Here is a 15,214-nt window from a genome sequence, read left to right as displayed (position 1 = left end):
AAAGGAATGCAGGAACAGGAGCTTTTCCACACAAGTATTTTTTTTTCTAGAGTATCTGATTAAAAATGTTTTCTCTTTACCCATAAGATACCCATAAGGATTATTATTTCTTCAACATATAACTGGCTAACATATGATGCAGTGTGCTCAGAGCTCTTATCCATCTCTTGTACTTGTTACCAATGGGAGCAAAGAGCAAGACAGATAAGTGCATTTTGAGAACAGCTTCCCCAAAATAAAGTAAGAAATTCTAAGGGTATTTAAATTACCATTATTTTTATTGCACTTAATACTGAATTATTTGCTTGTTGTTATTTGTTCTTTGAATGCATCACTCATAAAGTTGTGAGAATTCTTTTTTTTTTTAAAGATTTTATTTTTTATTTATTTGAAAGAGATAGAGACAGCCAGCGAGAGAGGGAACACAAGCAGGGGGAGCGGGATAGGAAGAAGCAGGCTCATAGCGGAGGAGCCTGATGTGGGGCTCGATCCCATAATGCCGGGATCACAACCTGAGCCGAAGGCAGACGCTTAACCGCTGTGCCACCCAGGCGCCCCAGTTGTGAGAATTCTTTACCCGCCCATCACCCTTCCCAGGAGATCAGTATAAATGTAGACTCGAAATATATTGTACAAACTACTATCGAAGTAAATTAAATTTCAAAGTCAATTGTCTCTTTCTATAGATAATTATTATAGTTAAAATTGCTTTGGAAATGTAGGATTTAGAGTAAGAATGACCAATTCTCTTCTAAAATTTGCATACAAATAATAAAGGCAGCCTGTGAATATAGGCACTCATTAAATTGTTGGATACATGGGGAAAAAATCAACTCATTTTGGAAATCAAGAAATTTCCAGTATAGGGGCACCTGGGTGGTACAGCGGTTAAGCTTCTGCCTTCAGCTCAGGGCGTGATCCCGGCGTTGTGGGATCGAGCCCCACATCAGGCTCCTCCGCTATGAGCCTGCTTCTTCCTCTCCCACTCCCCCTGCTTGTGTTCCCTCTCTCACTGGCTGTCTCTCTCTGTCAAATAAATAAATAAAATCTTTAAAATAAAAAGAAAAAAAAAGAACTTTCCAGTATAAATAAATCTGTACTGCTACAGAATCCAAAGAATTCTGAAATGTTTTACATTTCCATAGGTATAAAGGAAATAGCTAATGCATGTGAAAATTAAAACCCAAACATTATAGAACTAATATACTATAATGGCATGACTTAAAATTGCTATTACTGATTTTTCACACATTATAAAGATGTCCAATAAAAGAAAATAAAAAATTAATGATTTAATAAATTATACAAATTCCCTTGAAATACATACATATTCATCTAATAATGTTGAAATAGGGAGACCAAAATGGAGGTAGGACATGATAATGATTACAATAACATTTTAAAAAATAAATATAGAAATAATAATAACCACATAGAATTCTGAAGGTGATGTTATAAGTGATGAAATTCTTGAAAGTATCTTAAACGTTTATAAATTAAATTATTTTATCTGAAGTTTCAGTTCAGGAAATCAACTGAGAAACTTTACACTGTCAAAAATAATATTTGGGTAATTGATCAAGTCTTAAACTGCTCAATTAAGGAAGATTAGTTCAAACAATAGGCAATGAAGAAATAATTGGTATCTCCTATTTTCTGAGTTTTTAATTGCAAAATTGACAAAGAACCACAGTAACAAAATGGCTTTTCTGGGATATTTCTGAAAATATATCCCTCAAAATATTTATAGCACCTGCTATACAGTTTGTGGATAATTTTTATTATCTTTGTTCATTATCTGTACATTGTAAATTTTCTACAGTGATTTTCTTTCTACTCTACTAAATTTAAAATAAGCAATCAAAAGGGAATAGAAGTAAGGCTTTGTTAAGATATAATGGAAACCAATCCCACCATTATTTAGGACAGTCTAGGATTACACTCCATCATATGTGGTATGTTATGGTTTGTATATTTTTAAATGTATTTGGAGACTAAATTTCCCACCAATTTTGACTTACAAAACAGTCAAAATGAGTCTCTTTTTGAGCAACACTTGGCTCCTACTTAGAAATAATATTCACGTTTGGAAACTAGAGGAAACAGAAAATATAAAAAGTAGCCGAACATTTCAGTTCTCAGAGAAAAATTTTATTCATATTTTAAATGCCCTTATAACACATATTGCTTTGCATGTTACAATTTTAATATATGACACACTGTGTAATATATGTTTCTTTAAAACTATAACTTCGTGGTCATTTGCAACATGTTCTTTTATTTTAGCATTTTTATTACAAACGTTATACCCAGAATGTGACTATGACATTTAGTATTTTAAAACCTAACCTATTGCTCAACTTAGATTTTCTGCCAGAGTAATATAAAGCAGGTTCAGGTCATTGAGCCAGCTGAAGAAAGATAAAATAGAGAGAAAACATATATGTACAAAAGTAAGTTCTATTATGATTCATCAGTGATCTCAGAGCAGTCAAATTAAAACTGATTGGAGACATCTGTGAGCAAGATCTTGAGAAACAAACCAGATTGGAATAACCATGAATGAAAAGACACTTACAGATGCAGTGCTGTAAATTATCATTGACTGTAATCCACTAAGTGAAAGCCTAATGTAATCTCATCATAGGAAAATTGACCAGGAACAGACACGCGACATAAATTACTTCTAGCTGTTGGTAGACCAGCTCCAAGGAATCTGCAAACACTTTCTCCTCAGACTGAGCAAGTTAACTTGACATAAGATTTAACTGCTAATAACTGGTGCTAGAGTTGGACAAACACCTTTTTAGACCACTTCCAGGACAGGAAGGCAGGCCATTCATTTCAGAAGATTTTGACCCAAAGATGCCTTCAAATAAAGGAGCAATCTTAATATTTTTCCCATTACTAAAATAAATGGTTGAATCAAGTCATAGCACTCAATAACTAAATCATAGCACTTAATGACTAAAAGTTAGCCTGATAAATAAGCTAATGAGAATAAAAGAAAACAATCAAGTTAACACAGTCTGTTATTGCATTATTAAAATTCAAAGTAAAGAAGGATTTTGTAAGTCATCATATCATTGCTTGGGAAAAAACATATATTATTATTCCAATTTTTATATGATGGATGGATGAATTATCATGTGGTACTTGTCCATAGCCCTCTTTGATTCAGTCATTGAGGAAAGAAAAAAAAAAAAAAAGACCAAAACAAAAGAGATGCTACAATTCGATATTTCTAAAGACAAAATACTTCTTATCATATTCCTTAGAATGTGTTTTATTAAAAAACAATAATTTCATAATGATTAAGACAAATACTGAAAAACATACTGATTTTCAAGCAGCACAATGGCTTCCTAGGGAAAAGAAAAGAAGGGGACAAATAAATTAACAAGGTCAGGAATTGAGATTTATTTATTTCTTCTACTATGCTTTTTATTTTTGGAGAACGTGTGTTCAAGAATACCCCAAAAATAGTGAGGGATAGCTAAATTCTATAAATTCAATCTTTAAAGATATTCCAATCACTTATATTAACAATAAAACACAGGTAAACCATCTTTCCTTGTGTTATGCAAAAATACGCATTCTTCTTGGCCTTCTCATAAAAATACACATTCTTCTTGGCCTTCTCATAAAAATAAATTCTATAACTATTATAATAGAGTATTCAGATGAGGAATAATATATTTAATTAAGTAATCTCTGTGTTTTATACTCTAATCGCATTGCTTTTTATGGATTGTCAAATATTTGTAAATTTCCGAATGCTCAATATCTGTGTGCTTTTTCATTTTTTCATTCAGATAGCTTGACATTTGTAAGTATTGCATAAGACAAGTTAAATAAGTATCACTGTAAATCAATATAATCCTTTTCATGTTACACCAACTCTGTACATTTTCCATTTACTTAAAAGCACATTAACTATTTAGTATTCAATTATACCTGCAAGTTATCCTATTATGTGATAAGCATTTCTTGGAAATGAACTTTTTTCCTTAAAATAAAGTCACAGTCCAAATTTTTTCTTTCAGTTTATTAGTTTATTTTATGATGCTTCTTCCTAAACTTGCCAGTCGAGCTAGATTAGATTTAAAGAGTTCTTTTAAAACATTCTTCAAACAATATACTTATATAATTTGTGTTCATTTTTACTGTGCTGTAAATATAATTATATTCTTAAAAGGTAATTTATATTTCTTAAAATGTACGTTTTTCACATTGAAAATTATTTACATTGGAGATACTTATCCTGGTGTGTCATAAATGGGTACAATCAATGTCAATGCTATAGAGGCTAAATATTTCTTAGTAGATGATTTAAACCTTGTTGATACATTTGCCTAGAGCTATGTATGGTATTAAGCCAGATATGGAGCAGGACGTGAAGCAGCTACATATGCTAAAGCTTATTTTGTAGATCATAGAATAGGGTTGGTATGAGTTAGGAAAATGGCAGAGGAGTCTCTGCAGGGCATTTCCAGCAGCTCTCCAAGGTCAGATCTTTTTTCAGACAAGGCCAATGTTTTCTTACAATCACTCATTAATTTTTGAATCCCTCAATTCCTAAACCAACTATTTTCTTTGCATTTGGAAATTATTGACTGCTAGCCTTAGGCATTTTGCTCTCCCAGGGTCTACACAATATTAAATTTATTTTCAAGGGAACTGAGCAAAGTAGCTATCCAAATAGTTAGCCAGATAACTGAGTTACCCAAGCTCTCCACCTGTACCACTTACCAAATTCCGTGCTGCCAAATATGAAAACAGAGGGATGAGGCTATTTCCTGATACTTCTCACCGAATGTAAGCTAAAAGTTAATGGAGCTAACTTTTCTTTAACTGTTTGGCTTAATTCAGTATCAAGAGATATTTCCTTTAACACACACACACACACACACACACACACACAATCACACAATCCAACAAACTCTAAACAAATACACCCATTCAGTAAATATTTAGTGAATGGCTATTATGTTCAAGGCACTGAGCTGTAGATATATGATATTTTCTTTGAAATTTGAATACACTGAAGGGAAGATAAAATAATAGTGATAATATAATAGTGAAAATAATATTACTATAACTGAGGGCTTACTGTGTACTAGGCGTTGCTTTAATTATTCAGATGCATTAAATCTATTTGTGTTGTGAAGTATCTCTATTACTAACTTACTTTACAAATACAAATACTGAGGCCCAGAGAACTTAAATAGATTACCCAAGTTCACACAGCTAGTAACTTACGGAACTAGGATAAAAACCAAACCCGTGAGTCCAGACACAGGCACCGGACCAAGATATAGGGCTCAAGCACTTTCAAAAACACAAGGACAGATTTAAGTAACAATCTAACCAAAACAAGTACAATGTAATTAATTAGCATGTTACTATTTTATTTCTCCAGAGAAATTAAGTAGTTTATAAATTGCCTTTCTCCTGTGTTCATATTCATTTTTGAAAAACACCTAGAAGCTTAATGTCTCACTTTATATGATTTACTCAAAGTACTTTTTAAATAAGGAAGGGTAATTCTAATAGTTTTAGTATAGAGAAATGTGTCTATCCTTAGGACTCTATACACATCACCTTGCTTGTACAGAAAAGCCAAGCAGCTCTCCTTATAAAGACATCCTGAATGTCAAGGATGTACCCTCAACTAAATTGAGGAGAAGTTGAGGAGAGATAGAGAAGAGGGAGGAGTTATATGGCTTGGCAAGGAGCTCCGCTTCATGACTGTTAGGATAATTATTAGTTTGACACCAAGCCCAGGTCCTGACTGATGGGCACCAGACTTGGCCAGTAAGACACCTCTGAGACAGCTTCTCTGCTACCCCAGAGGCCTTGCCATTGAGCGCAGACAGTATGGGAAAGGTGACCCAGCTTGCCTCTTAAGTGAATAAATGAGGTGTTTTGCTTGCAGCCGTGTCTGCACATTTCTGAATATAGAACTAAATGAAACTTTAAAAATAAATAAGCACAAGACGTAATTCTCCTAATCAGGGCTGGCTTCAACAGCGTGTAATTTGTGTAATCACCCGTGGCCCTATGCCTAGAAGGACCTGTGCTTGTCCTAGAAGGACAGCTGTAACTGTCCAAAAAGTCTTCATTTTGAATAACAGCCCCACGTTTTCAATTTTTACTGGGATCGCAAATTATTTTTTTGGTCTTTCCCCTAGTAATGTTAGCGAATAGCAGAAAAAGAATTTGGAAGTACAATTTTCATGTGTCTAATTTTAATTCATAATTAAATTCCCTAACTGATTCATGTGAGAAATAAAAACAAAAGAATTTTGCTCCCAGCCCAATATCTAGGCATAGAGAAAGATAACATAGAAACATTTAATGAAGAGTTACTGCTCTCCCCTCCTTCTCCTCCTCCCTCTCCTTTTCCTCCTCCTCCTTCTTTCTTTTTTAAAGCACAAGTTAGATTATTTTTTTGAAGTAATTCTTTTAAAACCAGAAAAAAAGGAGAAATCAAATAGCAGTTTCTCATTACGACCTGAGAAACACGTCGTCTAGTCACTTAGAGGTGGGAATGCTGCTGCCAGGAGCCCTGACTCAGGCATAAGGCACCATGGATCTAGCCTGTTTCTCCTGCTTTTCTCTCTTCCCATTATTGTCACAATGACAAGCCTTGTTTCCAGCTTCCCACAGGGTCCTGCCTCCCACTAGCCGTTACCACCCTCAAAGTCAACTGCCAAATAAAACTTGTTAGTATCCGGAAATGTGGATATATGTAGACACCTAATTTTATACACACACACAGATACCATGCATTTTAATATAGGCTTCTATTCTAAATTTGTAGAACCAGGAAAAGTAACTAAATTTTGGAAGTGGAGGGACCTTGGGACGCCTGGCTGGCTCAGTTGGGAGAGCCTGTGACTCTTGAGTTTAAACCCCACGTTGGGCATAGAGTTTACTTTAAAAAAAAGGGGGGGGCAGCAAAGGGACTTTCCCATTGGCTTCTGCCATTTAAAGGCTTTTTAAATTGCTTTTGGTTTTTGTTATGTTGTTTTACTGACAAGAAAATTCAGACCAGGAGCAGTGAGAGGGAGACTCAATTAGCATAATTCATGTTATGCTAGATTTAATGGCAACATTGAATCTAAAACTCATGTCCCCAGACTCAAGTTCTTGAATATATTTCCATTAGTTATTTCTTTATTACCCCGTGTAAAAGTCTACGACATAAGGGAATTTAAATTTGTCTATTTATTTATGTGTATTTTACAGGGGCTTGAAAACTGCAAAACACAGGGGGCTGCCTCTTTTAACACATATTTTTATTGAAACCAAGTCACACCCATTCGTTTCCATATAATCTATGGCTGCTTTCACAGTACAATGGCAGTGTTGAGTAATTGTATTGGCAACCACATCCTGCAAAGCTAGCATAAATCAATATTGTCCTACTGGTTTCATTTGAGTTTAGTAATTCTGGGTCTAGAATAACTCGGTGAAGTTCTTTCTGTCTTCTGCCTACCCATGTCAAAATAAAAATGATGAAATTGCCAAGGATAATAATTAAATCTCATGAATTTAGAGAACTTCACTTTAATAGCATGCTCTTTCATGTTGCCACAAGGTTGGAAATGGTGTGAGGCTAGCTCTCTTCCTTCCAAGAATGACAAAATTTTTAAGTTGGTTAACAGGAGAATATTTTTATTATGTTCTTACCAAGTATCCTCATTTTACAGATGAAATATGAGGCACGGAAAAGATAAATGACTTACTTAAGGTGACGTAATTAGTTGATGGCAGACCTAGAGAAAAAAATCCAATTTTCTCCACCATCCCCTCCTATAGTGGAAATGAAGGTGAAAAGTAGCTAATGTGATTACTAATCTGGTGGAAAACATCTATCATTTTTTATCAAGTGTATGTCCTAGTGGTTAAATCAAGGCTCTATAGTAGTAGATTTCAAAGAAGAATTTATTTGGCTAACTACTGACTCCCCCCTCTCACTCCCACACAAACCCCTGCCTCTCTGTCCTATACCTTAGGTTGGGGTTATCTTCAACCCTCTTAGGAGTAAAATCGTAAGGACACTTGAACTTCTTACATGGGTGAGTTGTAAAAGGACAATCAAATTGAACTAGATTGAGGAAAACTGAAATGTTTATTGTGCCTACTTCTACCTGTAATAAACAACTTTAAATTATTTAAATTAATGTAAGTTAATGAATTTTAGCTACAGAGTCACCAGAAAACCTAGTGAATAGCACCAACTAGAAAACACTTATACCATAGCTTAAGCCCTATTAAATACTGTTAGGAAGCAATATTTATTCTTGTTTTTCACCTTATATGCAGAAAAAAATCACAGTCACGGACCAAATCATAGAGTCAGACGTTGGTGTTCTTCAAGAAGTTCAGTCTAGTTCAGCATAAGATAATGGCAGAATAATTTAAAGAAAGTTCACTAGACTGACAATCTGGGGAACTTGATTCTTCATTTAAATAGCAGAACATCATCTAATTGCTTCGGACCTCAGGGTGTGTGTTTGTAGATGGCTCCATGGGCTGCTCTACCTCCCACATTCCATCTAGTTCTAAAATTCTTTAACATAGTATTATCCTTTAGAGCTGACTTGTGATTCAGCCTGGTTAAATATTAGCTATTGTCACCCAACCACATTGTACCTTTCTTTTACTGTCTGCAAATCATTTTGGGGCCTATGGAAAAGACACTAGAAGGGACTTGGAAGAACTCAAGATCTCAGTCTTAATTCCACTCCTTACTGCCTCTGAGTCTTAGAATAATACACTCAACCTTTCTAAATCTACTTTCTTTTTTTTTTTTTTAAAGATTTTATTTATTTATTTGACAGAGATAGAGACAGCCAGCGAGAGAGGGAACACAAGCAGGGGGAGCGGGAGAGGAAGAAGCAGGCTCATAGCAGAGGAGCCTGATGTGGGGCTCGATCCCACAATGCCGGGATCACGCCCTGAGCCAAAGGCAGACGCTTAACCGCTATGCCACCCAGGCGCCCCTCTAAATCTACTTTCTTAACTAAAATATTGGGGGAAATTCTCTATGACTTAAATAATAGGTTACAGTAAGAATCAAGTGTAAAATTACAAATTTTAACTCCCTTCAAAACATGAGGAATGATTATCTTTAAAATAAAAACAATGCTATTGGCTTTCTTTAAAATCTTTAGAATATTGCTTACTAAGTCTGCTTGGACTCCTGTAACAAAATTCCATGGACTATGTGACTTGAACGGCAAACGTTTATTTCTCACAGTTCTGGACTCTAAGTCCAAGGTCACTGTTGGCAGGTTTGGTTCTCGGTGAGAGCTCTCTTCCTGGCTTGCAGATGGCCACCTATTTTCTGTGTCCTTCTATGATGGAGAGAAAGAGCTCTAATGTCCCTTCTCACAAGATAACCAATCCTGTTATGGGGCTCTACCCTCATGACCTCATCTAAACCTAATTACCTCTCAAAGGCCCCACCTCCTTCCTAACACCGTCACAGGAGGGATTAGGGCTTCAACAAATGAATATTCAGCCCATAACACTCACATTAATGCTGTGAGAAAGATGTTACTGCCACTATTTTGATATCCTTAAAAGAAGAGGAAATCTCAAAAGGAATTCAGATCATCGATGACTGTAGTGACTATAATTTTGCCATTAAAATTTTTACAAGAGGACAAAAGACTCACAAACTCAAAATTAAAGCAGTTAAACCATCTTTCTTTACCAATTCCATAGTTTTAAATGTGAGAATGTGACATCTCTAAGGTATTACTGAGATCACCTACACCATCTCCTCCCTTTCGTAAGTAGGGTTGTTGAGACCACCAGAAGCTGAATGTTTTAGCAAATTGCTGATTATGGGGCACCTGAGTGGCTCAGTTGGTTACGTGTCTGCCTTCAATTCTGGTCATGATCCCAGAGTCCTGAGATCGAGTCCCGCGTTGGGTTCCCTGCCTGGTGGGGAGTCTGCTTCTCCCTCTGCCCTGCTCATGCTCCCTCACTCTCAAATAAATAAATAAAATATTTTTTAAAAAAGTACTGGGGTGCCTGGGTGGCACAGCGGTTAAGCGTCTGCCTTCGGCTCAGGGTGTGATCCCGGTGTTATGGGATCGAGGCCCACATCAGGCTCCTCCGCTAGGAGCCTGCTTCTTCCTCTCCCACTCCCTCTGCTTGTGTTCCCTCTCTCGCTGGCTGTCTCTATCTCTGTCAAATAAATAAATAAATAAAATATTTTAAAAAAATTACTAATTATGTGGCTTCAGTCCCAAAATGATGGCCCTTCTTCTATATCATGCCTTTAGTGCCTTTAGAGGTATGGTGTGCTGTTTAGAGATTTCCGTCTACCATGACTTATGCAGAGGGTGTGTAAGATTTCCTGCCATTGTGATCATTCTGCAGAGCAAGCTGGGAGGCATAACAAAGAGCGGCTTTCCCATCCCCTTCATTTAGATGTAGGGCAACTGAGAAGTTACCTTTCTAGCCAAAGGTCATATAGCTGGGAGGCAGGCTAAAGCAGGGGAAAGCGCGCAGGCTTTGAGTCCCCTAAACCTAAGATGGAACACTTTTCTATCACATTTTAGCTGTGTGACCTTGAGGCAAGAAGTTTTAGCTTCCTAGGCCTTCAGTTCCACATCTGCAAAGTGATAACAATGTAAAGATGAAATAAGTTAACAGATAAAATGCCTGGCACATAATAAGCATTTACCAGCCCCCGACTTCTTTCTTAGTAGCAAATCAAGGGCTAGCAACCACAATTCTTAACTCCTTGTCCAGTGCACTATCCATTACACTTCAAGTTGCATAGATAACACTGTTGTGAACTGAGAATATTAAGTGCATTTTTTAAAACCTTGTCTTGCAAAATCAATCTCTTCACGTTTTTAATAATGCAAGAAAGGAGCTTGAAGTTGGCCCACAGAGATTTTTATGAACCAAAGGGTTATTTTTAATTGGATTTTGTGCCTGTTGTTATGGAAATAGTTGTTTCATAGATTAAGCATTATGACTTGAGAGCAAGATCAAGCCCAGAATGGGGTATAATGATGATATCACCCCTCAGCTTCTTTTTCTTGACAAAACACTTTTAAAATTAAGAGAACAGGAGTGAAGCTGCTTCAAAAGCACATATTTCTAAGAGAAAAAGTCTTCCTTATAAAAATAGCTTTAACATGATATATTCTCTTTTCAAAGATCAAAACTAAGAATGACCCTTGCTGCCAGTAGGATGCTAAGATTCTGCAGTTATTAAGCGCTTCTTTCTTCACTGTTGAAACTAGAAAGAGTTCCTTTGATCGTGGAGCTTGCTTTCAACATTTGGTCTCAAAGCTTTTTTTTTTTTATTCAGTTGCTGAACTAAGAGGCTTCCTCCAGTTATTTAGTGACCAATCTCTCAAAACTGTTCTGTCTAGACTCGTTTTTATTCATGTATCCGGATGTGTAATTTAACTTTTCTAAAGAAACAAAAAGAGATTATTTCTATTCTTAATGATGGTTTCTTTTAAAGACATGAAGCAGTTCCTCCTGTAAAATTTAGCTTATCGCACTGGTTTGTTTTAAGCCCCAGAGAAGCCTCAACGAAGAAAGGCAGAACTTGCACCTGTACAACCTAAGAGAGAAATCAGGGTAGCCAGCACACCAAGGCCAAACAACGATCTGTTGTTGGATGGACTGCTGAAGTTCTTCTACTTGGTTCTATTCGTCCTTCCTTCCTTCCTTTCTCTTTCTCCTCCTTCTTGGCCTTGTCTATGTCCTCATTTGATTCTTGGACATTGATTGGTTTTGCTGGTAGAATTTGGTTAAAGAAATTATGAACCTAACCCTGACTATGAATCAGTTGAAAGTCATGAAACACAGTGATGTTACATCTTTCATTATTTTAACATACCAACAAATACCTGTACTTGGAAAATAGGAGGAAACTCCATCATCAAAAAAATGTATCTTTAAAAACTTTTCATTATTTTTTCTCAGTGAATCTTAGTGTCAGATTAGTGGAAGTACTTTTTTTATAATTAAAAAATTTCCAGGCATATTAAAGTGGTTTTTTTTTTTCTTCCCTTGCATTGTTTTTAAGTGGAAGAGGAATATTTGTCTAGCTTTGTCATTTCAGTGATTTCCACAAAATGACTTTCTGAAGTAATTTGTCTGTTCTAAGCCAATGTAAATCCATTTGTAATCCATTCGTATGGATTTACATAGATTCACCGGCAGTTACTTTCCCAGGTGGTTCTATTTCTTGCTTTTTTTTCTTTTGGGCCTCAGCTGGGAATCCCCGCCCTCTAGTACCGGTTAATCTCACTTTTCTTTCTCCCTTCCCACCCAACACTTGGACCTTTATTGGCTGTGACTTTTTTTTTTCCCTAAGAGTCAATACTTTGACTAAACCCACTCCACTAGACCTAGTTTTTAGACACAAAATTCCATACACTTATGAATTTTGGTGAACATCGGAGGTGATGTAAGAGTGAAAAGCAGCCATCACACACGCTGAGCCGGGTGCAGTCTCCTCACCAGAATCCAATCGGCCATTTGCTCCAGCTGAAGGTGCTTAGCTAGTTACTTATGGTCCGCTCTCTCCCTGAAGTCAGACGCGACAGCACTGCTATCTGCTTCATTAGTAAGAAAGCCGTAACTGCAACGATCAGAGAATTCCAACGATCAGAACAACAACAGCAACAAGCAAGTGTGTATAAATTTGGGAGGATTCCCGATGCTATATTGACTGTGCCTATTTATGACAACAAGGTTCATTCCCTTGTCTGATCAATGCATAATGTTAAAGATTCTTCTTAAAGTGTCACACCTGAATGTTTGTTAACTTGTCATTTTCCTTGCTTGCTCTGACTCTAATGGGCTTGAAAATTGATCCAGCCAGTCTCTTCTCTCCTCTCTCTCTCACCTCTCTCTCATTCCTTTCTCTCTTGTCTCTCCTCCCTCTCCCGTGCTTCCCCCCTTACTTTGTCTCTTTCTCTCACTCTCTGTGAGGTTCATTTGCTTGGCTGATTCTGAGCGTCCATAATGACTGTTTGGCATATTCTACAGGCAAAGGTCCCGAGACCCTTTTTGCTGGCTATAACCTCAATGATAACGAATGGCACACAGTGCGTGTGGTCCGTCGAGGAAAAAGTTTAAAGTTAACCGTGGATGACCAACAGGCCATGACAGGTAAATCCCCATTTCCATTGCCTTTTTGCTGAAACTTTAGTCCTTCCCATTTCTTACAGAGGACTATGAAAACCAACTACACAACTTGATGCTGATACACACAGTTCATTTTTTTTTTAAAGATTTTATTTATTTATTCAACAGAGAGAGAGACAGCCAGCAAGAGAGGGAACACAAGCAGGGGGAGTGGGAGAGGAAGAAGCAGGCTCCTAGCGGAGGAGCCTGATATGGGGCTCAATCCCACAACGCCGGATCACGCCCTGAGCCGAAGGCAGACGCTTAACTACTGTGCCACCCAGGCGCCCCCACACAGTTCATTTTTTGTTCCAATTTTTCCAGCAACAACGCCATTTAATAAGCAGCATGTTAAATGTTTTTTCTCTCAAATGAGCAATACTTTCATGTCATGTTCTTTCCAGTTTAATAATTCAAGAAGATGTTGGGGCGCCTGGGTGGCACAGTGGTTAAACATCTGCCTTCGGTTCAGGGCGTGATCCCAGCGTTCTGGGATCAAGCCCCACATCAGGCTTCTCTGCTAGGAGCCTGCTTTTTCCTCTCCCACTCCCCCTGCTTGTGTTCCCTCTCTCATTGGCAGTCTCTATCTCTGTCAAATAAATAAATAAAATCTTTGAAAAAAAAATAATTCAAAAAGATGTTATATATTTCAGTGTTGTGGCTTGATAAATATCTTAGGGCCTCATAAAATATTGAAGTCATTGTTTACATGCAATTTCTGTTCAATTTCTTTGTTTTTTATATATTTTGGTGATGAACAGCAGCAAGTTATACTTTTTAGTGTCTAGGGAAATTGATAGATATGCTGGCATTCTGTCAGGTGAACCACTTTTTCATTATAAGCTGTAATAGATCATTTCTGGCCATTTACCTCAGTTGGTTAAACTCTAATATTAAAGATGTCATGTTCAATCCCTGATACATAGATTCCTCACTGAGGTGAGCTGTATAAAAGTCCACCCCAGAGACTTAGGGAAACCAAATGAAAGAGGAATTGGTGCACCTTTGTTCTCTCTGCTGAAAATAACTCCAAGCACATGACCCGCTGGGTTATTAACTCTTTTTCTTTTTTAGAGAACACCTCTAATATTATTAATTATTTTAGAACAAGACACAAGACAGCCCTTGTGCAGCAGGGAAGTGTGTCCTACATTCAGTCCTGAGGGGTTCCCATGATCAGAGATCAGTTGATTCTATCAATGTGGAAATAGCATGTGTGGGATTTTAACTTTTAAGAGAATCATTTCTGAGTTCAAATGAACCAAACTACCAACTTCTAGCTGTCTTTACTATCTTACATTTCAATAGCCCTTTATGGTTTTCCAGAACTTTTTTCTACATGTAGGTGCAACTTTATCTCAGGATCCCCTGAAGAGCTTTAAAAGGACCAGTTCCTGGTCTGACATCATAGAAAGTCTAGGAAGAGCTCAGTGATTGTTTTTCTTTTCATTTTGTTGTTGTTGTTTTGTTTTAGGTTTTGGGGGTTTTTTGTTTGTTGAAACTCTCTTCAGAGGGGACTCGCACGCAGCTGGTTCATGGATTAGCATTTAGAAACCACTACTATGTTATATCGTTTTGTTTCCTGAGGAAGAAAATAAACCAGAAAGCTGTTAGCATAAGCCTTTATTCAAAATTGCCAAACATGAAAAGGCTCTAAGCAACTGTGTGAACTTAGGCAAGGAAAGCAGAATTTTTGCTGGGCTTTGGCAGGAGTGTCAAATGAAGTTCATCTAGTTTTGATTAAGGGCGGTTCTTAGAAGAGGAATGAATTGTTTTTCTAGATTAGCATCCACTGTAGGGATGATTTGGGTTTTATCAAAAAGAGCAGAAATGAGGAGTTAGTGTCAAAGGTCATGTGCAAGAGGTTGTGAATACATAGCTCCTGGGGACAAGGACATGTGAAAACCACAGAGGACCACTTGTCAGTCCCTAAGTGTGTCTTAAAGGTCACACAGCACAATGAAATGGACAGGACATATGTGTCCTCACTTTACAGATAAGGAAACTGAGGTTCAAAGGGGTTAAGTGA

At 37.0% G+C, this 15,214-nt stretch overlaps 1 protein-coding gene across 28 annotated transcripts in view; it reads left to right on the top strand.

Annotated features, from left to right (window-relative positions):
- Positions 1-15,214, top strand: part of NRXN1 (neurexin 1) — a 1,113,431-nt gene that overhangs the window by 512,775 nt on the left and 585,442 nt on the right. For all 28 annotated transcript variants that reach the window (XM_019801696.2, XM_019801695.2, XM_019801700.2 and 25 more), the window contains one exon: positions 13,048-13,170. In XM_019801696.2, coding sequence (XP_019657255.2) covers positions 13,048-13,170 — 123 coding nt within the window. The remainder of the gene's footprint in view (positions 1-13,047; positions 13,171-15,214) is intronic.

Source organism: Ailuropoda melanoleuca, chromosome 4 (assembly GCF_002007445.2).
Source record: "Ailuropoda melanoleuca isolate Jingjing chromosome 4, ASM200744v2, whole genome shotgun sequence".
Lineage (NCBI taxonomy): Eukaryota > Metazoa > Chordata > Mammalia > Carnivora > Ursidae > Ailuropoda > Ailuropoda melanoleuca.
Note: the sequence above shows the minus strand (reverse complement) of the source record. Positions and strands in the feature narration are given on the sequence as shown.